This window comes from Saccoglossus kowalevskii, chromosome 16 (assembly GCF_978046115.1).
Source record: "Saccoglossus kowalevskii chromosome 16, keSacKowa6.1, whole genome shotgun sequence".
NCBI classification, from domain to species: domain Eukaryota; kingdom Metazoa; phylum Hemichordata; class Enteropneusta; family Harrimaniidae; genus Saccoglossus; species Saccoglossus kowalevskii.
In genome coordinates this window covers 26584211-26610149 of record NC_140656.1, presented here as the reverse complement: position 1 = coordinate 26610149, position 25939 = coordinate 26584211, and the positions used below count along the sequence as shown (strand labels likewise).

At 37.5% G+C, this 25939-nt stretch overlaps 1 protein-coding gene across 1 annotated transcript in view; it reads left to right on the top strand.

Annotated features, from left to right (window-relative positions):
* The window catches only part of LOC100313747 (T-box 1 transcription factor), a 28460-nt gene extending 3441 nt beyond the window's left edge, over positions 1-25019 (top strand). Inside the window, exons 3-8 of the mRNA XM_085491610.1 lie at positions 8305-8386; positions 9796-9987; positions 15852-16007; positions 21395-21462; positions 21848-21969; positions 23066-25019. Coding sequence (XP_085347736.1) covers positions 8305-8386; positions 9796-9987; positions 15852-16007; positions 21395-21462; positions 21848-21969; positions 23066-23505 — 1060 coding nt within the window. The 3' untranslated portion in view covers positions 23506-25019. The remainder of the gene's footprint in view (positions 1-8304; positions 8387-9795; positions 9988-15851; positions 16008-21394; positions 21463-21847; positions 21970-23065) is intronic.
* The last annotated feature ends 920 nt before the right edge of the window (positions 25020-25939 follow it).

Here is a 25939-nt window from a genome sequence, read left to right as displayed (position 1 = left end):
CGAAACTGGCATATCCCCGGTGATCACTCTACAAGAGGTGTACAGAATGTTGTTGGTAGTATTTGAACTCCGACTGACGGCGGTGTCAACGCTGAACAAAGCCGGTTTGATCAGCAAATGACTTTTACATTGTTCCAGAAGTCTACAGTTTGCCCCGCCAGTTTGATCTCCACTTAACTTAATACACACCACACATATTAGCTTGTACTCAAATCTCCTATCCAGACCCTAGTTACGTGTACAGGTTACTTTCACATTAACATACTTTTCATGACGCCATTGTTAACCTCTTCAACTAATTTTCAGAAAATTTGACGATGATTGTTTAGAAAACAAAACGTCACTTTTTGATGTAAACTCAAACTCACATTGCTCGGTCGTTGTTTCAGACAGGGATAGTGATATCCGGTAAATAATTCGGAAGATACTTTTTTGCGAGGGATCTTTAGTGTGGTGGCGGAATTTCAAGAAGCGTTTAAACAAACAGTTCTATTGATTCTATGGTAAAATTGCTGGTGATTTTGATTAAACATAATTGCAGATAGATAAGATGCTTTCTAATTTAATGGGCAACCGATCGTTCTCAGGCTGGGGTGTTGTCGATGCGTTTTGTTCAACACAAAATATTCGACTGTAAAGATTTTCGCGAAACATGATGACGATGGCGATAACAATATTGTACCCTTATTCCATCGAAAGTGACTGTGATGTAAACCCGAATTCTAACAATGAACTTATTTGTTTTTGAAAATTGCATAAACTCGAAATCAGACCTCACATCCGATAGCAGTATCATAATATGCCCGGTAGAACGTTTCCCTTCTATCCAGCGCGATGCTTATCTCGAACGAAGTAGTCCGCCGGAATACACGGCATTTATTAGCGGTCGTAAACCCTGTGTTATTCTAAATAAAATTTTACGATTTGAATACACACAACAAAACTTGTTTTTAATTAATTGTCTTATTACTACAAATAAGGCCTCTTTAATAACTAATGTCCCGGGCATTCGTTCTCTATGATTCATTGCCGCGATACAAACTTGAGTCCGTCGTGTTTACTGCTTGTAACAACAATGTGCAGATGATGCATTTGGGAACGTGGGATAAAATAAAAGCCCAAACTGAGCATTTTCGCGACTATTAAGATCCAACTGACAACATTTAGGCACTACTAAATCATTCCTCTTTGAAAACTGACCATTTGTGTTACTTAAGATGGCCATCGTGCTGGATCGATCGTGCCCGGTCCCACTTTCCAATGAATACCCTCGAAACGTTTTAAGCCACAATCGCCCCTTCAGAGCCCTCCGTTCTGACAGGTGGCGCATCTCGAGAAGAGCGCAGTCCACCCAGACACCCGAAAAGATGCAAGAAATTGGGCAAGAAGTCATGAACGCTTTTTTGTACTGTTAAGGGGAGAGTGCTCGGTCTTCAAGGAGCTTGAAAGCGACAATTTGTTACTGAGTGCAGCCTGATACATCTCGTCTCATATTCCACTGTATATGTTTGCTCAGCAATAGTTGAGGTCGGTATAAAACTGTCGCCATCACTTGTAACTTATATAGAGTTTTCATGTTTGTCGGGATGTTCAGGTTATTTGACAAGCGGGTGCCATAGATCAAGTTTTATTTTAAAGCGAAAAACTGACACTCAAGTGGCATATATAAATTGATTTATTGCATACCCAACCCTTCTAATAGTTACACAGAAATGGAAAACTAGAATCATTATATTTCGAGTTGTTTTTTAGATATGGAGACTAGAGACAGGCTCCATTGAGACAGTCCTTTGATATATCTACTTTAGTGTGCGTGCACAGGGTCGTGGATTTTCTACTGTAACCTTCCGTGGGTGTTTCAGAATGAGCAGGAATCCTTAGGTCGGGAAGGGTGCGATTGATATTCTCGAGTAATTTACTCTCGACGTTTGCACTTAAATCATTTAACATGAAAGCAGAACTCCAGTCATGGCTGGTTTATTGTCATTCCAATCGAGCGCTATTAGATGGATTGACCAATTTCTTATTAATTTTTTGAGTGATCAAAATTGAAATTGAAATTAAAATAAGTGTCAAGCTAATACATTCCTTCATACAATGGCCGTGTAACTTTCTCAGTAAAGAATATCATAACGAGTTTAGCAATTTACCAAACGCGTATGGTGGAGACTAGTGTTATTTACCGAGTATTGTTTAGCGATGTTCTTGTTCGTGAAATTCAACCACTATAACGAGTTTACCAGACTCATATCACTACCAACTGTTAGCAACTCACGAAATTGTCATCTTCTGGATTTTCTTAGTCCTGGTATAAATGAAAATAAGATGAAATGTGGTTCAATTACTCGTTTGGTCGATTTCGAACTGTGAATTAAAGCTACTATCATGATACCATTCTGCACTTTCCGACCATCGAACCCGAACTTTAATTCCAAATTGACCGGATCCCGTCCATCATCATCGGCTGTGTTTCTGGATCAGTTTGCGTGGTCGTGTTTTAGTTTCAATGTGTCATATTAAAGCGTGTGTCCATTCGATTTCACACTGGGATACTATGGCTGATTATATGCAAGTGTTGAAGCGTCACTATTATAATTTCCTTGCTAATTAACGCCGAGTACATCTGGAGTGTTGTTCAGCCTTTGTCTAGCTGCCAGGCTAATTTTGATTTATCCGATCTGATCACTAATCGACACTGTTATCTGTATCACTGACGTTGAACGGTGCGGGGCGTCTACTCCCCCTGGCGCGACGCTGAGTGTTGCGCCAACACACCCGGACTAAACAACTACTGGACGTGTGATGCATGCTGTTTTATTTTTGACTGAGATTAGACAGAAACTTTCTCGATTAGGACACCGTTGCTTGGTTTAGATCTCCTACCAACCCCGGCGTCGTTAAAACGTCACCCTATACGTGAGCGTTGGGAATAAATATGGGCGATGCTGTGGATTTGTTTCCGGATGGAAGCGAGAAGGTGAATGTCATAAGATGTCGTATTTGATAACGATTCATGATTTGATCTTTCTTTATCAGTCCCTCCCATCAAAGATCTTATGACATGGGTGTATTGAAATACCCCCTTGTATGAAACGTTCACTTATCATGAGGGTGGGTGGGCGAGGCCGGCTCTGTGGAGAATAAACAAGTATAAGTCCAGAGATTCGCGATTGATTTCGGTTCTAGTTGTCGGAATTTGTCTACCTGTCGCTTCAAATTGAGAAGAATGACCTTATTTCTTAAAAGCATGCTGGTCAAGGGAAAGGGGCCAACAACGGAAGTGCATACGGAGGGGGGGGGGACTTTTGTTGTGATATCCTTACTTTGATGAATACACTGATTTTTAGGATGAATTTGAAATTTCAAGTATTATAATTTTGTATTAAAAATTAGCTGTGTCAGGCAACCATAACTCAAATTGTTCGTACTGATTTTATGAAGCTCAACTTCACTCAACTGTGTTAGGATGTCTTGAAGCATCATGGCTCTCCTCTGTAAACAAATGTGCCCATAAAATAGAGCATATATTGAAAAAAGAAAAAGATAACACCTATTTATTTATTTATTTATTTTTGATATTGCAATTCCTCGTACCAGCAACATCCCATGAAAACTATGTTTGGAGGTAAATTATGTCACACAAATTGGTTTTCATACTAATGCTCCTATCTTAAAATTGTACATAGTCCAGATTTGATTTGAAATGTACAACTCAAAACGGAATGCTCAAACATAGCCAAAACATATTTCGTTTCTCTGTGTGAATTTCGTTCAAGTTCGGATTGCAGACTTAACATTTTTGGAGAGGGAAATGTGGCATTATTCGTGGAATGTGTTGTTTTTCTGATTGCCATGAAACGGAACGACGTGAGCTTGTTAAGTAAATAGTTGAGCTTTTTCATGTGTGATGAGTCGTGGGCTGAACAATTGCCGGTTGGCCGAGAATGCAACAAAACAACGAACTGGCACAAAAATCCACACCGAGCATTGCGTCCGTCTGGGGGTACATATCTATGTGTGTGTTTTAACAGAATTGCGGAAATGCGTGGCGAACCGCGGCTGTCTATATGATTCAATGTACAATGTACAAACAACAAAAGCGCACATTTTTCTCGAGCAAGCTGAAAAACATGATAAAATAACACAGAAAATGTGAAACGAAATCGTAATCAACTATATATATAGTCTATAATTATTTTATATACTATTTCGACTTCATATTCGGGCAGAAAGATCGCGCATAATTTGTACGTAATAAAAACCCGATTTGGTCCGCTCGATACTATTCTGCCGACTTCGATGTCCAAACCAACGTTTCAAACTAACATTTCGTCATATACCCGTTCCAACTAAAAACAACATGTCGCTCCACGTAAATATGAAAATATCCACCTTATTATATTTAAGAAAAAGGAAAAAAAATGTCTGAGGCAGTTGAAGTCGTTCACCTTTCTTTGGTGCTAGCCTGTCAGACCGAAACATATAGAATGTCACGTTCCATTCCGTTTTAAGTTTCACGAAGACGCACCATGCTTTGTCCACATTGCTCACTTCAAGATTGCAACCCTACACATCTGAGAGAGAGAAAATCGGAAAACGTCTCCTTAGGCTAGAGCGTCACTGCCGCATACAGACAATAAATCTATTAAATTTTAATCCATTTCTCCAGTACAATCAAACCGTCGATGTACTTGTTAATAATAAATCACTCGTGTTTGTTCAAAATCTCTCTCTTCTGATATTTATCTCGTTAATGTCACATTGTTTTCCTCCCAGCAACCGATTGATGGCATTTTAAACTGAGAAGAGCGACGCAAGTGCATTTTGGTGTTTGCTCGAGTCCATCTGTGTTCATCGCATCCAAAGCGGTCACCCCGTGCTGCATGCGATGCAAATTTCTTCACATCCATAACGCCGTTTGTCAAATTCATTCAGCAACTGTAAACTTGCTTCAGAATTTGCTTGTATTATGCGATCTACTCCATAGTTACTGTCTTTATCATAATTTCCAACAGATCACAACCAGGTGAGACCCAGGTATTTTACTGCAGATGGAACCAGCCTTTTAGAATGTTTAAAAACTTATGCGATTTTTTGCGACTGTAATCAGGGATTAAACCAAACTCAAAATAACACAACCACTCTCGACATATTGTTTTCAGTTACAGGAACATTCTGAATACCTAATCAAAAACTCACGACTTCATACTTTCTGGGATAAAATAACTTATTATTAAGTTTACAAATATATTTACATTATTACAGTATGCAGTAAATAATTACTCAAATATAACTTACAAAGGCAGGACACATTTTTTAGAATTTTCAGGAATGCAAAACCATCCGAAGAATCACTGACAGATACACTTGATTTATTGAACTATGTGTACTATTGGTGTTTAACTGCCTTTAAATTAACATGCGAGCTGTGTATTTTCAATACATGGTAATAATTTGTTATAATCGGGGCAATCATAGAACGTAAATCTCATTCCACAATTCTAACATCAAGACAAACTGTCACATTTTAACTTAACAATGGTTATAATTGTGGCCATTTTTGGCAACATTAAAAGTGAATTTTATTCTTCAATTCTAACATCAAGACAGATTGTCACATTTTAACTTAACAATGGTTATAATCGTGGCCATTTTGGGTAACATAAAAAGTGAATATCATTCTACAATTCTAAAATCAAGACAAATTGTCACATTTTAACTTAACAATGGTTATAATCGTGGCAATTTTGGGCAACATCAAAAGTTAATCTTATTCCACAATTCTAGCATCAAGACAAACTGTCACATTTTAACCTAATAATGGTTATAATTGTGGCCATTTTTGGCAACATTAAAAGTGAATCTTATTCTTCAATTCTAACATCAAGACAGATTGTCACATTTTAACTTAACAATGGTTATAATCGGGGCCATTTTGGGCAACATAAAAAGTGAATCTTATTCCCCAATTCTAACATCAAGACAAATTGTCACATTTTAACTTAACAATGGTTATAATCGTGGCCATTTTGGGTAACATAAAAAGTGAATATCATTCTACAATTCTAAAATCAAGACAAATTGTCACATTTTAACTTAACAATGGTTATAATCGTGGCCATTTTGGGCAACATAAAAAGTGAATCTCATTCCACAATTCTAACATCAAGACAAACTGTCACATTTTAACTTAACAATGGTTATAATCGTGGCCATTTTGGGTAACATAAAAAGTGAATATCATTCTACAATTCTAAAATCAAGACAAATTGTCACATTTTAACTTAACAATGGTTATAATCGTGGCCATTTTGGGCAACATAAAAAGTGAATCTCATTCCACAATTCTAACATCAAGACAAACTGTCACATTTTAACTTAACAATGGTTATAATGTGGCCATTTCGGGTAAAATAAAAAGTGAATCTTATTCCACAATGCTAACATCAAGACAAACTGACACATTTTAATTTAACAATGATTGTATAATTATTGTTTTCCAAAACAAAGTGAATGTTATGGTAGTATTGTGCCCCACTCCAATATCCTCACAATGTGTCTGCCACTAGTGTGAAATTAACGTCCAGTATGTTTTAGCACGTTACGACATCAGGTGACTCACAGCCTATTTTTTTTCTTTGTTTAACAATAACGAATGTTTTCATTTATTAAAACTATACATATTTGAATTTCATTTTGAAAACGCGCGTCCCACTCCTCGACTAGTACATTTCTTATATTTGAACAATCCGAGCCATCAAAGTCTTCGCACGCGCGCTCATACACGTTTTCATTATGAAGACAAAACGGATTATGGCGCATATTTCCGTGACGGCAACTTTTGTTTAATTTTCATGGAAATGTCCACTCCTCACTGTTGTGCAACGCAACAGTAAATAAGATGCCAAAACGTGTGGAACATAATAAATGAGATTATGAACGGGACTAGGCCAGGAAAAATCAGTAACACATTGTAGGCATACCCGATGTACCGCAACGTACTTAAACTTGTTGTGGTACGTTATTGGTAGCGGCGACCTTGTTTGTTTTAGAGTCATAATCTAATTGGAAGTAATCCCATTTATCTTCCATTTAATTGCCATATAAAATGTCATCGCTTTTCTCTCCTCACAAATTGTCAGCCTGTTTATCCTATTAACCGACACAGCCTCCTAAGCATGTCGTTGACACAGCTATTTGTGTGGATAGTTTCTGATACGAGCTCAGTTTTCGTCACTTCGGGGGATAAAGAGACGCAGTCAATTACCGTTGTCGTATGTCAAGGCTATTTAGCGCGTCTTGAGCCGCCGGGCAAACATCCCTAACCCTACTTTGGCATTGTTCCGGCGTAGCATTACAGAGTATTGCACTTACAAGTAGTGACGTTGTACAATACAACATCAACGTATCGTATGTTGCATACGCTATATTCATTAGCAGAATTGGCACGGTTGCCAAATTCTAAATTAACACGTGGTGCGTATATATTTGGCTTTTGAACTAGTAAAACTAGACATGTAGTTAATGAACACAAAAACAATCTTCAAAAGATTTCATAATTTGTCGACATTTGATGGCAGCTTTTACGGCTTTTACATGAACCGTGTAGTCCATATTTTACAACCACGCATTCATCATACATGCATATTTTTAGCGCTGTGTAGCAAGTAATGCAATGGTCATCTTCTTTTCGTAATGACAAATTATTACGGTGCTAACTAGAACTGGTCGAATATAGGCGCCGGGGGCGTCGAAGTGCTTAACTCACGTTAGGTCAACTTGAAAGTTGCTCTCAAACAGTAATTGCTTTTTAACTTTTACCCATCACACGCCAAATCTGCAAGTTCAGATAAAAACTGACTGTGTCCGATATGCCAAAGCATGCGTTTGTAATGATGTTATATTGTCTCTATTGAAAACTCTCCACCGTCCTAATAGACGGTCCACTCGAACGGTTTCGTTTTATATTTCCCGTCGACTCAACGCCATCCAGTGGGGCGAATCACATGTGAACTAAAATCGTATTACAACCAGATATTATGACACATGTAGTTAATTTTTAATATCTGTTGCGCAATCTCACGGTGTTAATATGGGGGAGATTTAAACTATTTTTTCCAGTTTCTGGTACTTATTGTGTAGATGATTTTAATTTATAATAAAAAACATACATTTCTATATCTTTAAGAGAAAACATCATGTCATGTGACACCGTCACGCCATTTTCTTTATATTATTTTCAGATATTACATTATGTATTGTTGCCGATTGTTGATTATGATTTGTTTATATATATTTTTTTAGACGTATGTTCCCAACGTTTCAAGTTAAAATCCGAGGAATGGATCCCATGGCGGAGTATATACTGATGATGGATTTTGTGCCGGTAAGTCCACGTCGTTGAGTTGTATAACTGGTGGGTTTCGCAACACCATGAGAAAATTTACAAATACTTCAGGTCACATAGACTCAGTGACTGTAATTCTGGATCTTGTGATTGTGTTATATTATAATAACACTTAATAAAATGTTATTAAAATATGTGCGCTAACATACCAATACTGTGTACTCGAAAGTGTTTTCCGATGCTGCCACTGACTGGTACAAATGTGGTTGATTCGACTCCATTTCTGTGACATCGTAATCACTAGGATGGTAGTTTACCGTCTCATTAAAAAAAACACACAAAAACAGACATCTATTATGATTCCTCCATAAAGTTCATGATCTAGCGGTGATCTGCGAATAAATAAAATTCACAGCATCGCCGCCGACTGATGTCATATGCCCACTCGGAAGGCGCCTCATATGCGACAGCCTGCTCTCCACGTATTTAGTGGTACCCTGGTGGGGGAGTCGCTGGTGATGTTCGTGGAGCATTCGAAGGCGATACTCGTGTTTCTGGTGTTTGTAGTACAATGAACTAAACTTAGGCTAGTTATGGGGGTCAAAGAGAGGCGAGCTTGTAAATACTGAATTACTAGTACGCCAATAATTGTACAAATGTGTGTATTCTACCACAGTCCCTCAACAAATGAGGGACTGTGATTCAACGCACCATTTCGGAAAATTATCTGTCATCAATTGCGTCCCCAAATACTCCTTTATTTTTTATGCACCAATAACCTCACGCGAAGCATTGCAGCGTACTATCATGTTCTATCCCATATTACGTGATTGGTTTCTTAGGCAATTTACACACCCCACAATGATCAAGTTGCTGCGCACTGCGTTCATTGTAAAAGTTAACGTGTAATAACACAGGGCATGAGAACTATCTAGAAGCAAGATCTGGTGCTTGCCATTATTCCTCGCGCGCGTCCAGTTCGACGTGGGGCCCATGCAACCTATGTCGACGCGTGTAATAACATTGTTTATTTCCATGAAAATCGAACGCGCTGTCCGGCAACTATGGTGTTGTAAATTATCCGCGTCACTTCAAATCGTACAATAGCTCTAAATACTGACTGAATACTTGTCTAGTTGGTTTGTCAAAAACTTATCAAGGCTTACCGCGTCTCGCACACTCTAATGACGCACATTTCGACATTTTTTGGTCACAGTACTTGAAATTTTAGCAGAACAAGAGCGCAAATGTTGAAAACAAGCACAATACGCCAATTGTTTTGTCGTATATGGTAAAGTGTGACGTGTGATATCGCGTATCATTGAGCCCAACTCGCCATCTTCGGCGCATTTTCTTTTCGAGTTGGGACACATTCAAACATGGTATAATTATGTATTAATTGTCGAATGTGTCAATTTCATCTTGCATTTTTTTTTCTTTACTCGTAGGTCGACAGCAAAAGATACCGGTATGCGTTTCACAGCTCTAGCTGGTTGGTTGCTGGACAGGGTGACCCCGAAATGCCTGGGCGTATTCATGTGCATCCAGACTCCCCAGCCAGAGGTTCAATCTGGATGAAACAGATCGTATCGTTCGATAAACTCAAACTCACAAACAATTTACTGGACGACAATGGACACGTAAGTGTAGTTCAAAGTTTTTCTTCGAAGGGAGGGGGAATCCTTGAAATGTACTAATACTGCATAGCAATATATATTACTTGTATTCTACCATGAACGAACCAACCAATGTGCGCAAATAGATACTATTCCCATATAATAAAGCATTGCTATTATTTTGTTTTAAAAAGTTTTAAAATGCGTATTTTGAAAATTATACAAGATAAAATTATCAGTCAGTCTGACATGTTTATCACATAACCACGTAGAATTTTAGACATTGCGTAACATGTCGTTTTCACAGGAAACAGTGGTTAACAGGTTTTAAAATTTACCATAATTCTCAAAATCTACTAAAAGCGTGACAAATCCCAATTGTTTGACTCAATATCCATAAATTGATTCATAAAATTGTTTTTTTTTGAAAGTCGAATTGAAGTTGTTACTTCCGATGCGTTCAAATTGTTGTTTTATCTGGTGAAAACGTGGTGGTGTCACCCCCACGCGACCACCTGTGATGCAATATTATTACTCGTCGGGGAACTTAAAACTAAACAGCGTTCACAAGTGTGTACTTGAGGACTGTTGACTCGTCCGCCACGGTGATCAAACAATTCTACTACGATCAAGTATCTCTTTTTGAAGAAAAAAAAAAAAAAAACAAAAAAAAAAAAAACCAGCGTTCAAGTTTCCATGAATCTAAAATGTCCCGGGAACAACTTTTCAAAGTATGCCCAATTTAATTTTGTCCCGTCACAATTATTATTGCTCGTCAGTGTGTTAGAATTTTGTTTATACACTTCAAACGTTGATGTTACTACGTTAATATATTGGATCAATGTACAATGTTTAATAAAAACGTACCAATAATTTATATAGTAGTATCAACTGATAATTATGCAGAAATATTAAATTAAATGCAAACTTGCTCATATCACAGTGTTATTCAGTGTTTTCAGAGTGGAATTGAGTTCACGTATACATTTAATTTTTAATTTATACTAATTTCAACGCTAAATTCAACTGTTGCCATAAATAACGTTTGTTACAAATTTTTTTCAACAATTTTGATTAAGACTTGAAGATATAAATTGCAAATTATATTTATTTAGTCCAATTAACAAAAGAACATAGAACAATTTTGCAATTTCTTCGAGAAATCGGTTAGCGTCGACTAGGTATTTTCAGGAGAAAAACTGAAACAAATCGTGACATAATTTTATGGCACATCAACATGAAATGTTCGCAGAGATACGTTGAGATAATTTTTCGACCAATATAATCCAAGAAACATAGCAGGTAATATGAAAATACATGTTTATATACAGTGTATATTATTGAACCGGCATTTTATTTGTGTATTATTAAAACTAGACAGAGAATTAGCAAACGTCCCATGGTGTACCCGATTAGTAACTAGTCCTCAGTGAATATACAACACATGACAACTTGCTATATATCCGTCTTGAAATCCTGTTCTCCGAAAATTAGCGAAAATCAAACATGGACACCCAGGTTTCTGAAATATATTCACGTTAAACGCTATCGCGGGAAGCAATTGGTAAATTTGTTACATTTTCTTAGCCGTATTTGCACTGAAAACATTGGCCGTGACAATGGCCGCCTCATGCGATACACCCGCAAATGTCCACATCCGCTATGCGCATGACTGAGAGCGGACAAAGCCAGCAGCGTAACAGTCGAAGGTGATTTCGAAAGTTCCCACCGGTATCAATGTGTGGTTCTTATTATTCTTGTTGGCCTAGTTTAAATACGCTGGTAATTTTACTCTTTCAATGCAGTTTTCCTTAAAAAAAGTTGTTCGATTTGTTATTTTGTGTGGGTGGTGTTATCGTTTGAAATTTCGTTTAATTTGGGCCAGACGTTCCGGTAATGGTGGGATGTCACGACGGAAAAAACGAAAAAAAAAAAAAGAATCGTACTTAACACGGCGCTCGTGACATGTCTGTCCCCTCCTTTTCAAATATCACGTGTTTCCATTGTAACGGATTCTGTTAGTACTAGTTCTCAGTGCAGTGATGTCAAATTACTGAAATCAAGAAGAAAAACAAAACAACAACAATGCATACATGTTGAATGTGTCGATATCGCTGATTTATGCAATAAATAAGTAAATAATTAAATAAATAAATAAATACAACATAATATATAAATACATCAATTAATTAAATAAACATAAAAATGAGAGGCTACACAAATTATACTATTGAATATCGCTGCTATATATAACCACACTAGCTACAAAGTACCCGGCATACAACAGTGTCCCATCCCCTGACACGGAACTATACTAATGTATAATATAATTGATAACAACTTCGCAGTTTGATTAATCATGTTAACATTTTGGAGATGCAAATCGCACAATTTTCGTGAATACATTCAAGATTCTCGTAATGTACAATGGTGTCATGAAGTCACGTGACCACGTATATATCCGGCTAAGACGCTTAAAACAGATACCAAACAATTTCATAATAAGATGCAAATCCTTTTGTTTGTGTATCGCACTCGCCATAACTTTAAAGTCATAGCGGGTAATGGGGATTGAAATAAAATTCATGATCGGTTTCGAAAATACGGATTGCTGTGTTTTTTAAAGGTAAATTTTCATGATTTTCGTAATATTAATCTAATTTCACAGCATATTAACTTACATCGTCCATTCGCCCGGTTTTGTATCCGTTCAGAAATTCCCCTCTTCGCGAACTCGTTAGTATATGTGGATACATTAAACAGGGACATACTATATTGAAAATTCGATATCGTATTTTTAAACGGTTTTTTTCTGCTATATTATCAACACTGTACTATATTCCGTGCATAAATGGAATAAATATGGACAAAATAGTTCCATTTTGAAAAAAAAGTGTTTATGGTGAAGTTAGTGCATTTAACATCATGTGTCGCGGTGATGCCGCGGAACGATCTCAGAGATTTACAGCATTAATAATGATATTTTCAATAATTCCTGCTGAGATTGGCTTCACAAAGGATACATACCCTGGTGTCAATAAAAAGGAATCGTGTGTTTTAAAGGTCCTTTGTCGCTTAACAGACTTATTTCGAATTGTTGAAAGACTCGAGTTTTAGAAAAGGATTGGACAGCTTGTACATTCTAGTTTCCGAACTTGTTGGACAACAACTCATTTTTGACGATTATAACATTTCAATTCTTTTAAACTTGAGAAGATGAAATATTGGTAACTGAGAGACTAGGGGGGGGGGGGAATTGACAGTTAAAACAGAGACCACCGGTAGCATAGCGAACATAGCCTTGGTCAAGCGCGCATGTGCGTGTGTTCGACCGGACCTAAGTGATTCAAATTGGCTCCGTCATAGCATATATGCCATTGCATGGAAAATATGGTTTCTGTGGCACACATTGTTTTCTGTGACATTTGCACACATTGAAATTCGTCGCCTCTGGCACTAGTATGTGGACATTATGTTAATATACTGCCAGTGGTGAACGAAACCAAAACTACTCAACTGTGCGACGCCGTATCTCCGTTGTATGACAATTTGAAGAACTCGGCGGAGTAGCTCGCTTTAATAATGTACTTTCAAATTGTTGCCACCATTCTCTGATTCGGTCATACACCCAGAGCTTTAGTGCCGAGTGGCTTGAAGGATGGGTGGTCTGCGTCGTTTCCATTTTAATCAATTCGTTAACATGTGCCATGTTCAGCTGTATCAATTGGAAACGGTTGGTCGTATATACAAACAGCGTCGGTGAAGCCACCATTCATGCATGCCAGGGGAAAACACCGCGTCTGAGATTAGCCAGTTAAATATCTGTTCCAACAAGAACACCTCACACTAGTGAAATTCATTTCAGCGCTAATAAATCGAAATAACACGTTTTTAGCGACGTCGCGGTGTTATTTTGTTGTTGTTATTTGTCCACTTTCTCCATAATTGAATTACGATATGGAATAACAAAACAAATCTCAATTTCAATTATTTTGCAACAAGAGTGGGACAGTGATTTCGTCGTTTGTGTGTGTTTTTTGGTGTTTTTATGAAACGGTTTGTAGATGATAATTATTCATTCTCGGTGCAAAAAAACACACACACACACACAAAAAAATCACACAGACAAGGACAATTTAAATTTCAAGTTACCATTACTCAAATACTTTCGTTGTTTTTCAACCGACTTTGTAATATAAGAAAGCGACACGGTTATTAAATATATCAAGTAACACTATTGTTTTAGGTGATAACAATTGTACACTCTCGGATTGAATCGGAATTATGTGTTAAAAGTTATGATTTATGCAACGAACACATAAAACCATACAATTGTGAGTGCGCATAATTTTAGCACCGTGATGCGATTCGTTCAACGCTATTCGCTCAGCATCCCACATTGACTTGCAACCCGTTTTGGGGTTTAATATTATAACATGAATATATAAACTTCAGCTAATATTGGCTGAAAAATAAGGAGTTGTGTTGTCTTGTCTTTATCCTCCCGAAAATGGCGGACAAATCCCCCAAGTGTTTGTTTAATTTAGCCGTTGACGTGGTCGGTAAAAAAAAACAATAATTATGTGTGTTGTTGACAATGCTGTGTTTGACGACATCCACCGGATTCAAGGTGAAGGCCTACACCAAACAGAGAGCACGCCATATTTGGGCATACGTGCTCCCAAAAGCGCATTTTGGTTTGTGTTCAATTATTTTCCGAGAGGTGTACCTCACCTGATTTAGGTTGTTTTTAATTTGTTTTCTTTTTTTAAATTCAACGTCGAAATTAATTTGCATTGCATTCTGGGCGTAACTGTGAGCACGTGACAGCCTAGATATATATTTATTGGATTTCTCGTTTAAAAACTCCGATGATTATTGACCCGGAACTTTACATTCTAAATTTCGTTTTGACTTTAAAGGAATTATTATACCAACCATATGTATATATGTATAAGTGACATTGCATCTTACGTCTTACACGACAACAGAAAGGTGACATTGCTTCGTATTCCATATAATTTCTGACTTGTACAAAACGTTCTCGGAACTTTCGTGAACTTCGAGTTTTAAGTTTTATTGAATAACATTTCAAGACATTTATAGTATGATAACATATAATAAAATACACATGTAATATATATGTTAGTATATTTCATTGAAAGGTTAATGGTATCCCTTCTCCTTCAACCTGGAGAGGCTCAAACCACTTTGTACCAGTGCTCAATAACGTCATAATCACAGATACAATCTTGGTAATGGACCGAATAATGCACTACTAATCTCGCAATACCCTCTTTCTCAGTGTGAACATCTCCTTTTGCAAGGACTTCACTCTTGAGACGGCTTTTGGTGTAACAAAGGGACTTAACGGCGTGTTTACTGCATGATCACGACAAAGCATTTAATACAGTCTTTTTAAACGCATCATTAAATTCGGACAGCGCCACTGGCTCTAGCTTTGTCTGGATCGCCTGGTCAAAGCAAGATCTCAAGAACCAGCCCTGCTCTCAATGTGATTTTCAGTATATTTTCCAATGATTTCAGTTTGCGACGTTCTGAGTATCGGTGGAAAGATTACAACGGACGTCAATGTGCGAAATAAAATAAAAAAGTGTCATGGCATGGCTTTAGTTTTGTTTTCACGTTATTTGTATCTAATGTCTAATGTTCTTGTTGTTCGGCTGCGATTAATTGAAATTCATGTTTGTAAATGCTCGTCTATTCCATATTTTGTCGCAGATGAAATGCTGTTGAAAAACTTGAAAATCAAACAAAAATAACATGGTCGTGCATCGTAATATAATTGTTAATAATTAATCAACTGACGGAACGGCAGTGCAATTAAATATAGTGAAAAATAACAGTATATTTTGTGTTTATTTTAGATAATTTTGAACTCTATGCATCGTTACCAGCCCCGATTTCACGTCGTCCATGTTAGCGGTCGCAAGGACCCCGAGAATGCCCCAGAAAGGGATTTCAACACTTTTCTGTTCTCCGAAACGCAGTTCACGGCAGTGACGGCGTATCAGAACCACAGAGTAAGTATTGGTGACGTAATTTCTGTGATTTTAGTCCTATGAAACGATATCAACGCACACTAAAACGCAAAGGCTCATGGGTAAACGCTTATTTGTAAACAACGACATGCTTAGGTGACGACGCTCCTGCTTCAATATTTTAGCAATTTTGGTTTTGATTGTGTCCTTAGTCATTTTCTATCACTTGGAATGATTTTTATTCAGAATTAGTTTGCTAATGCATGTATCTCCGAGCTTCTGTAGCACAGACATAACACATCAAATCATACTCGTAAACTGCTAGTAGCAATACCGCGGGATTGTATTGTCCTGGATTTGGTTGGTGATGCTTCACAGCCAGTTGAAAAATGAACCCAAAAAAGAACGAAGTTGAGGACGGTTTACGGTTGAAAAATTGGCGGTTTACACAAAAAATGGCCAAAATGTTGTTAAAATTGCCGAAAAACTTAAAATTGGGGGTCAAACATATCGGCCCACCCGTGAAAAAAAGGGATCAAAACAGCAGTGCATACCCGTATACTTAAACCATGGGAGTAACCCACCCAGGCTAGCAATCACGCAAGTTCTCGCTAGAATTTAGGAAAGCTCTGTTTTGATACAGTAATTTAAAGTGAAAAGGAAAATGGCCTAGTGTTAACTACTATAGGCTAAGTGGCATACAGCGGCCGATTCAAAACGACCGTTCCTCTCCTTGGTCACGCTCAGCATTATCCACGTGCATGACTTGTGACGTCAAAAGTTACAAACTGGTCAGTTAGAATGAATACTGTTACCAGAGTATAGTAAAAGGTGTAGATTTTTTTCTTTCATTTTCAAGTGTAACCAGAAATTAACTGGGTAAATCCCCAGGGTTTGGACGATGTGATGTTCTGGGTTTTCACCAATGACCCATTACAACTTAAGACGAAACTCTATAATTTCCAGAAACTATATTTCGTTTTATTAGCTCCGCTGTCGACTTTGTCGAGCGGAGCTTATCATATGAGTGATTGTCCGGCGTCGTCCGGCGTCCGTCGTCCGTCGTCCGTGTCAATGTTTTACTTTTTCGACTTCTTCTTGAAAACTACAAGCCTGAATGCTTTGATACTTGGTGTATATGTACCTTGGGTAGACCTCTCTCAGATTTGTTCATTTCATGATTATATCTTCAATTCTCTAATTTTGGTGAATATTTTTGTCATTTTTGGTAAAAAGTGATATTTTCGACTTCTTGTTAAAAACCACAAGTCCAATTGCTTTGATATTACATATATAGGTACTACATGTGGACCTCTCTCAGATTTGTTCATTTTGTGATGATGTCTTCAATTCTCTAATTTTCGTGAATATTTTTGTAATTTTTGGTAAAAAGTGATATTTTCGACTTCTTGTTAAAAACCGCAAGTCCAATTGCTTTGATATTACATATATAGGTACTACATGTGGACCACTCTCGGATTTGTTCATTTTGTAATGATATCTTTAATTCTCTAATTTTGGTGAATATTTTTGTCATTTTTGGTAAAAAGTGATATTTTCGACTTCTTGTTAAAAACCACAAGCCCAATTGCTTTGATATTACATATATAGGTACTACATGTGGACCACTCTCATATTTGTTCATTTTGTTATGATATCGTCAATTCTCTAATTTTGGTGAATATTTTTGTCATTTTTGGTAAAAAGTGATATTTTCGACTTCTTGTTAAAAACGACAAGTCCAATTGCTTTGATATTATTACATATATAGGTACTACATGTAGACCTCTCTCAGATTTGTTCATTTTGTAATGATATCTTTAATTATCTAATTTTGGTGAATATTTTTGTCATTTTTGGTAAAAAGTGATATTTTTGAATTCTTGTTGAAAACAGCAAGTCCCATTGCATTGATACTATGCGTATTGTTCATTTTCTAATGATATCTTCTGTTCTTTAATTGAAATGTGCATTGCTAACAGCGGAGCTATCTCAGCCGATAGGCTGCTTGTTATATATATAAACTCCACAGCGGCGTGCTAGATACAATGAAGCGCCGTAACATCATAATGGCCGTGATCCTCTGATCGAAACTCATCGGCTTGGAAGCTGCCCAGTTGACTTCCGTAACACGTAATGAGCCAACAAGTAGATGTAAGACATTGGCTGAATACCGCCGTCGCCAAGGAAACGGCTGTAGCGCGTACAGTAGCAACGGTCACCTTACAAACCGTGTTCGTTTGCTTTACGTTACGTGTCAATGTCGAAATTCAATTTAGCAAATGAATGATCTTACATTTTTAAGGACAGAAGTCAACTTTTGATTTGTACCTTGAAGTTTGTTTCTCTGTTTGTGGATCGGATTACATTATAAATTTGTTAACTTTAATTTTGTTTGACCAGTAATACATGTTTGCATAATGGCCATTAGAACGCCATTGCCAATCTCATTACAAAACCATCACCAAACTTTGCGCAACTGCTTTGCATCAAAGTAAGAGGAAACTGAACAAAAAGCGGATCGCGATGAAAAAGAGAGAAAACAACTACTAGTTACGAATGGCGTAACTCGGTGCAAGCAAAAAGCGTTTCGTAGATTCCTCGACAAATACGCCGTACGCTGAAAAGCTCTTTAAACATTAGTAGTTGTCACTGACTACTGAAAGCGCCCCATTCAAAATGAGAGCGTGTATGTTTTTCGGCAAGGAGGAGAGACGCCATTTTTGACTGTATATACGCCCTGGCTACTTCAACCAGTCAGCGCGCCCTTTTGTCGATGAAAAGAACTTCTCGACACAACTTAAGCATGATTATTCATTGTCACTCGGAGACTTCTAAGTCGTGACGGGTTGTTATGATGTTCTTGTTGAGTGTATTAAACGTGGAGTGCCCGTGAAAAGAATGCGGTCGGTGTCGTACATATCAGCCGTCCACGCCGACTATCCAGGTAACGCGATGCACTAATACGAAAGCACGCGCACAAGACTCGTCCAGCCAAAGCTTGCAGGGAAGAAATGACTAACTAGAATTGACTGAATTTAAAATAATAATTTATTGAATTGTATAATTGAGAAGTGGTGAGATCAGACTCGCTTTCAGAGCTCTCCAGCTCTTGAGACGTGATGTAATGTATTACATTGAAGTGAGTGAGTGAGTGAGTGAGTGAGTGTTTTTGGATTGCTTGCTACACGTAAGGAGCGATTGTTTAGCCGTAAGATTAACGACGCTCGTGCCTGTCCATTGCTTTGCAAAAGTTCACAATTCTGTTTCCCCGAAAGCAGGTGAAAGTGGCGCAAAGCAAACAGATTGTACCAGTTAGTGAGTGGTTGGTTTGTTGAAGGACGCACACACATACATACATGTGTAGTATAGACCCGTCTCCATCTCAGACTTGGGTCTAGTGGCATGTTTCATCGTCATGATCTCACGTAGAAACAAAATGCCCCCAAATCATGAAAGCGGCTTCCCTTGCATGCAGTTACACCCATTGATTTGTTAGATACATCTGTCATCCCTGCCATAAATACTGATACATAGACCTTATAATTAGTAAAGCACACGAAAAAGGACAAACATTCGAATTTGTACCCGACCGGTCTGCAGAACTGATACGATCTTCATTCATTCGACGGTGACCATTTCCTTCTGGGTGTATACCCATTCACATGACCGTGTCCAATTAAGAACCATCCATTTTAAACGCGGAGTGACCAAACTGACACGTGACTTGTCCCCGACTTGTCAAGGAAGGATGACCGACCAGACGATAGTCAAATACTATTCGCTAAGGACCCCCTGTAATACCTCGCATGGACAAAGCGCGAGGCGTCGTATTGTGCCTAAGTACTGTATGCAGAACAATTAGAGAACCTTACTATTAAAGCGACATCGACCATTAAGATCGCGGAGATAGCATTGAGAAAGAATGACTTCACTTAAAAAATACGAAAAAAACAACATACTAACAAACATGCTTAACGTCAATTTCGGTTATTCGCTCAATCAGTCGCCAAAACAGGTGTTATGCTCTTGAAAACGGCTTGGATGGGAGAGAATTCATTCTGCTGGCGTGATGGGTGAATTCATAAAGAACAACAACGCCAAAAAGATCAAGAGTCCACATCTTACTGTGAAAGGAGAGAACATTCATTTTTCACTTGAAGTTGTCCGAAAGTTCCGGAGTAATTGTACCAGTTGCTTGTATTGTGTTTACTAACTTTTTGATGTGTAAACACGGCTTCTAGTGAACGGGAGCTTTTGGCTGCTGACAGCTATCGCAGAATTGATCGTCATATAGTACACTCGTTGAAGAATAGACCCAGGCCGTTATTTGACTTTGAGTAGTAGGGTGGGGCGTTCTTTAGTTATTTCGAGTATATATCTTTGTGCGAAAACTTTCATTTTTTTCTATAAGCCATGAAAGTACTAAAGTATGCTTCCACTGGGGGATGGCTTGGGATAGGCACGCTGCCATGGACATCTGTTTCGCGATTTGCACGATTTAACGCAAACAGTTACAGTTTCGATTTAACGAAATGTTTTAAAGAACCGATCAGCGTTGCACATTGGCAGATAGAACGATTGGGTGCAGCAATGGAAAATGTTTCGGAGACAGATCTTTTCCAGTTTGTTTTGACGCAATAACAGATCTGGTGGGACGTATTGTGAGGAGTGAAAAAAAAACACCCCTCTTCATCAACCCTTACAACACAAAGCTCTCTGGTACTCTCAACAGAATATGGCATACCTTTTAATCAAATTTATAGAGGGGGCCTGAGCCACAAGTGAGCTACATTCTTGCCCCGGGTTCACTGTGTGTCGCCTGCTAGTAGACGAAGTCACGTTTTATGAGAGTGTCTTACATTGGACCTGCGTTTATTGTTTACTCAGAAACAAAGTCGCAAATAGTTGTAAGCATATTGAAATAATGTGTGCGGTTGTTTGGATATATTGATCTATGAAATATGAGTGGTATTCCTTGTTTGGTGGCCAGGCACTTGCTCTGTACGTGGAACTATGCCTGGAGAATGCAAAGTTAAACGCGGAAACGTTTTTGCTTCATATAACCGAATGTGTAATCGGCAAAACTCGCCACAGAGGTCAAAACGAGTCATTTTCATGCTTAGGTCTGATGTTTTAGCAATATTGTGGCGTTGTATACATTTGGAACGACGCACGTGAACCCCGGGGGGCGTGAACTGTGTGTTGAAAGTGGGAATCGCATCTGGCATTCTTCACACATTCGTCACCGAGAGATTTTGTTCAACTGTCTACTTTTATTCGTAAACTTGAATTTATGGTAAGGAATTAGATCCCAAAGTCAAATCAATACAGAGCTGTGCTGATATGTACTTAGTTTGCAGCAAAGAAATCGCCTTGCCCTCCGACATTGATGACGTCATCACTTATGACATTGTAATTTCTTACAGATAACACAGCTAAAAATCGCCAGCAATCCGTTTGCCAAAGGGTTCCGTGACAGTGACCCGGATGACTGGTAAGCTATTTTATCGCACTTTCCAAGTATCAAATGCCGAGTTGTTATACAGTTAACCTATCAATTTATGCCGCGAAAAGTGCAGTACAATACAGGCCATGTCCAAATAAATATACTGTCGTATTTCAGATAAGGATCACACTGTCGTTTTTGGGCATGAAATGCAGTAGTGATAAAGAATAAACTGTAATAAACTGTATTTTAGCCATTCGCCCTCAGTATTCCTCATCATTTTTGTGTTATAATATATATATATATATATATATATATATATATATATATATATATATATATATATATATATATATATATATATATATATATATATATATATATATATATATATATATATATATATATATATTATTATTATTATTATTCACAGTTTAGTTGAAATATTGCCACACGGTCAACCCGGAACTAGACCAAGGAATCACCATCGTCCAAGTTCATTACAAATCGTTGGAGTTGCGAGACCGAGGGGACAATGCAACGGCGTCGAACAAGGTAAGAGTTAGCATTATTCCTGTGGGCGGGGTGGTATAGGGCAGGGTGGGCATTCGATGCAGATTACTGTGATTATGCAATTCCTTCTGTCAGGGAGTGTTGCCTGTGTCCTAATAATATCTGCAGAAGATGTTTTGTTGGCGTATACTGTTGTAATATCTATTGAGATGTTAGTAGTTGATGGCATAGTGACGAGACCTTGAAATCGAATACATGTTTTCCCGTGTTAACGATGACGTCGGTTTTAGCCCATTATATTCGACAAGCGTTTCAAAATCTCAATTCGATATATTCATGTCGAAGTAAAAAGATACTTTATGCAGTGTAAAACAAAAGAAGAAATGAAGCCCCTCAAGTGCGCAAGTTATTACGTTGTGCGAACGCTGTACTTCAGTATTGGGTCTACTCATTCTTTAAAAAAAATACATTTTCTTTTACTGTTTCGAGCGAGTAATGTATTTGTCCGTAAAAACACATGTGTTTCTCTTTCCATTCATGACATTGGTAAAATCATCCCATCGGATATGTATAAAACTACCCCATAATTCACATTTGCTAATTGGAACAAATTCAAATAGTATAGATTATACATCGTCACCAGTTTTTGCCATGTCCTTGTGATAGTAAATGGAATAATGCCACTATTTATTTCCGTGAACTGATATTAGTGTTATGTCATATCAAATCTCAACAAATCATGTCATCTGTCGAAAAAGTTATAGTGCTCTAAATTGTAATAAATAAGTCAAATAATTTCACGTTCTGGAACTGGTGAAATGTACATAACCACCACAGTAATTGTGATGAGTTGAGATCAGCGGATGGGTATGATTTATGACGAGTGGTGTGATGAGTTTCTTATATTTATTGTTATAAACCCCTTCACCACCGTTTTCAGATTCTGCCTTTCACGAGAAAACAGTTCTGACCCAGATAAAGTATGATGTAAAGAATATTGAACACAAATTTAAATTACACATAATTTTACGAACATTAATCGCGTCATAACTTTAGTTTGAAGTGTTATTTTTGTTGAATGTTTAATACTCGAATGCATGCCAGAAATAACTTCATTGTTGTTGCTGTACTTCCATAGATCGGCGGTCAGAAGATGAAAGAGACTCAATCGTCAATGCAACGACAGTGTCAGCGATGTCAACCGCGGTTTCAAGTGCAATGCTCAATAACCATGGTAACTTAAACCATCTTAATCCAAGCCCACCTGCTTTACCACCGCCGCCACCTCCAGCACCAACCACGATGAACACAATGAACACCGACTACACCAGCGGACTCAATATGCAAATCACGCAAAACAACTCATGCGCAGAGCAGGGGTTTGCACCTTATCGCCATGACAGCCAGTATAATTATGGACCCATTTCTAATTGTTACCTTCGACCGCCGACGACGCATAGAACAGCACCGTACCCCCAGAATATATCGCAATACAGAAACACTCCGTATCGCAGTGCGACGGCATACAATGGACTCGGATATTTTGGACAAACCTCGCTGGAATATGGAACACGATGATGATAAGCGGGGTCAAAGTCCTTGTTGGAGAATGCGAGGCTACTAATGTCCATATTGAATTCTCGTCGCCATGTTTAATGGTCCAGGACCAACTAATACTGAAGTTTAAATGCCGGAAACAAAGTCCAGTTTGTGTGTTGTTTAGCTGGCAAGAACAGTACCTTCAGTGACTGTTTTATCAATACATGGAATAGAGGGTGTTTCTGAAAAGAATATTAGTACATTGCATACATTGAGACACCGGATTGAGAGAATACGCTATTTTAACTCAGAGTATTAAAAAAGCAGAAACTTTAAAGAAAAACTAATTTAATACTGAGTTTTCCAAAAATATTGGAATGAACCACAACGGAATACAACTACACGTATAAACATATCTGAAGGTGACATTACGATAACAGTCAAACCAAATATCAGGTGCTAACTTTATAGCCAGGAGATGCCCTAGCTGTCACGTGTACATCACGTGAACTCATCTATTATAATGTATTTACTTTTCAGCGTTCGGCAGTACTAAAATGTTTATGCTTGCCCAATTGTTAATAGCAATATATTTTGTAGTTATTTTATTTGTTGGTTTACCAACAACAAGTCTTCTCTTTCATGTTCAGTGAAGAGGGCAGTATAACCATGAATCGGTGGTCGTGTATACTAGTCTTTATTTTATCTGACAGTCAGGGCACAATTGAAACTGCTGTACACGTTTTTAAGAAGTTTACGAATCGTGCTTTATGAATTATCAGTCGTTCAAGTCGTATTCTCACTAATCTACCGAATGTCACATGGTTCTTACTTTCCATAATTTGAACTATTTTTTCGTAACATTCGCCAGTTGACTTCCACAATTTCTTAAAATTGTCACTGATAAAACTTTTAGTTGTAGTTTTTTCCGATCTTCAAAACCGTGTGCAAAATCATTATACACATGCCTTATGGGTTACTAGTATATAACAGGGTTACATATAGACAAGTTAACAGTTTACAAATGTAAATGAAAAAAAAGTTATAAAACTTAACAAAATACTTTTTTCAATTTCTAGAATTTTGACCGACTCAAATACACGAGAATTATAGCACATTATTACAGGGTAACGCATGTACATTAAAAACGAGATGTAACTAATACCTACATTATTTTCCACTTTTAAACTTTCTTCTTGTTTTTATACGTCACTGTGACTGTCTTTGCAGTTTTAGTAAAGCAGTGACGGAGGGAAAATTTCGGGGGGGGAGGCAAAATTGGAATCAGCCCTTTTTTTTTAGCTAATTCAGTTGATGTCACGTGATTTCTCGTGTCAAATCAACGTCTACCAATTTCACAATTACCTGACGGATAACACACCATTGTAGGAAGAGAAATAAGAGATGTGTCCCCAAATCCTGTCAGAAACTAATATTTATCATTCTTATCACATGACCTCCATAGATTAATTTTATGATCACGTGTTTGATCTAATTTCTTATATATATATAAAATGATGAATAAATAAATAAATAAAATATTTAAATGTTGATTATATTTCGTATTTGTAGTTTGTAAATGTTTTTTGGTGGGAGGTGCTTGAACATCGTGGTCACGCCTGTGCGCTCACCGTATTTGAAGCAGCCAAGTTGTGCGTGCTCTCGTGACCATGACATGATGTATGGAACTTTTAGGGGAAATGTTGTTCTATGTTATTTCCATTACAATGGTTCATTTTTGTTATGTTTAATTGTTTTTAAGAACTTGAACTTAAAAAAACACAAAAAACAACTTAGTGATCTTTAGGGTTATGCATAAGGTCGAGTATTTGGGCTCGAAACATGGTCGCAAATGTGTCTACAATTAAATCCTAGTTTTTCACAAATCGAAAATAATATTTTCGCTGAAAGAAACACGAATTTGTTGAAGTTTTCTCTCTTTTTTTTTAATTTGAACATCAGTAACATTGTTATCCTTTCTTCACTGGATTTAATTTTAGATATTTTGGTGTTGCATGGGTATTTACTAGGTTCCTGATTTAATGGGTTAGTGAAGGAAAAAATTAACATTGTTGCTAATTTTACATATACAAAACAAAATAAAACCCTGTTAAAAATCGATTAAGCCTTTTAGAATAATTTCATTGGCTGAAAATCAACTGGGAAAAATTCACTGACCTGCTCTGTTCGCTGACTTGTATGAGTTTCAGTGCCGGATTCAGAGGGCGGGAACGCGCCTCCCAAAAAACCGTTGTTACTCATACAAATAACATTCCACAACGCATTGCGACAATGCATTCTGCATCCGCCACTGATTTCAGAGAAAACAGTTACGTCACAATGATTCATTTTGATAGAAACACAGAGGGTACCAAACAAGAATGTGTATTGATGACTAATTTCGAGAGAGGATGTCTTGTACAATTTCAACTATAATGCGTTCAAGTTCAAAACCGATTGAAGGATTATGTTT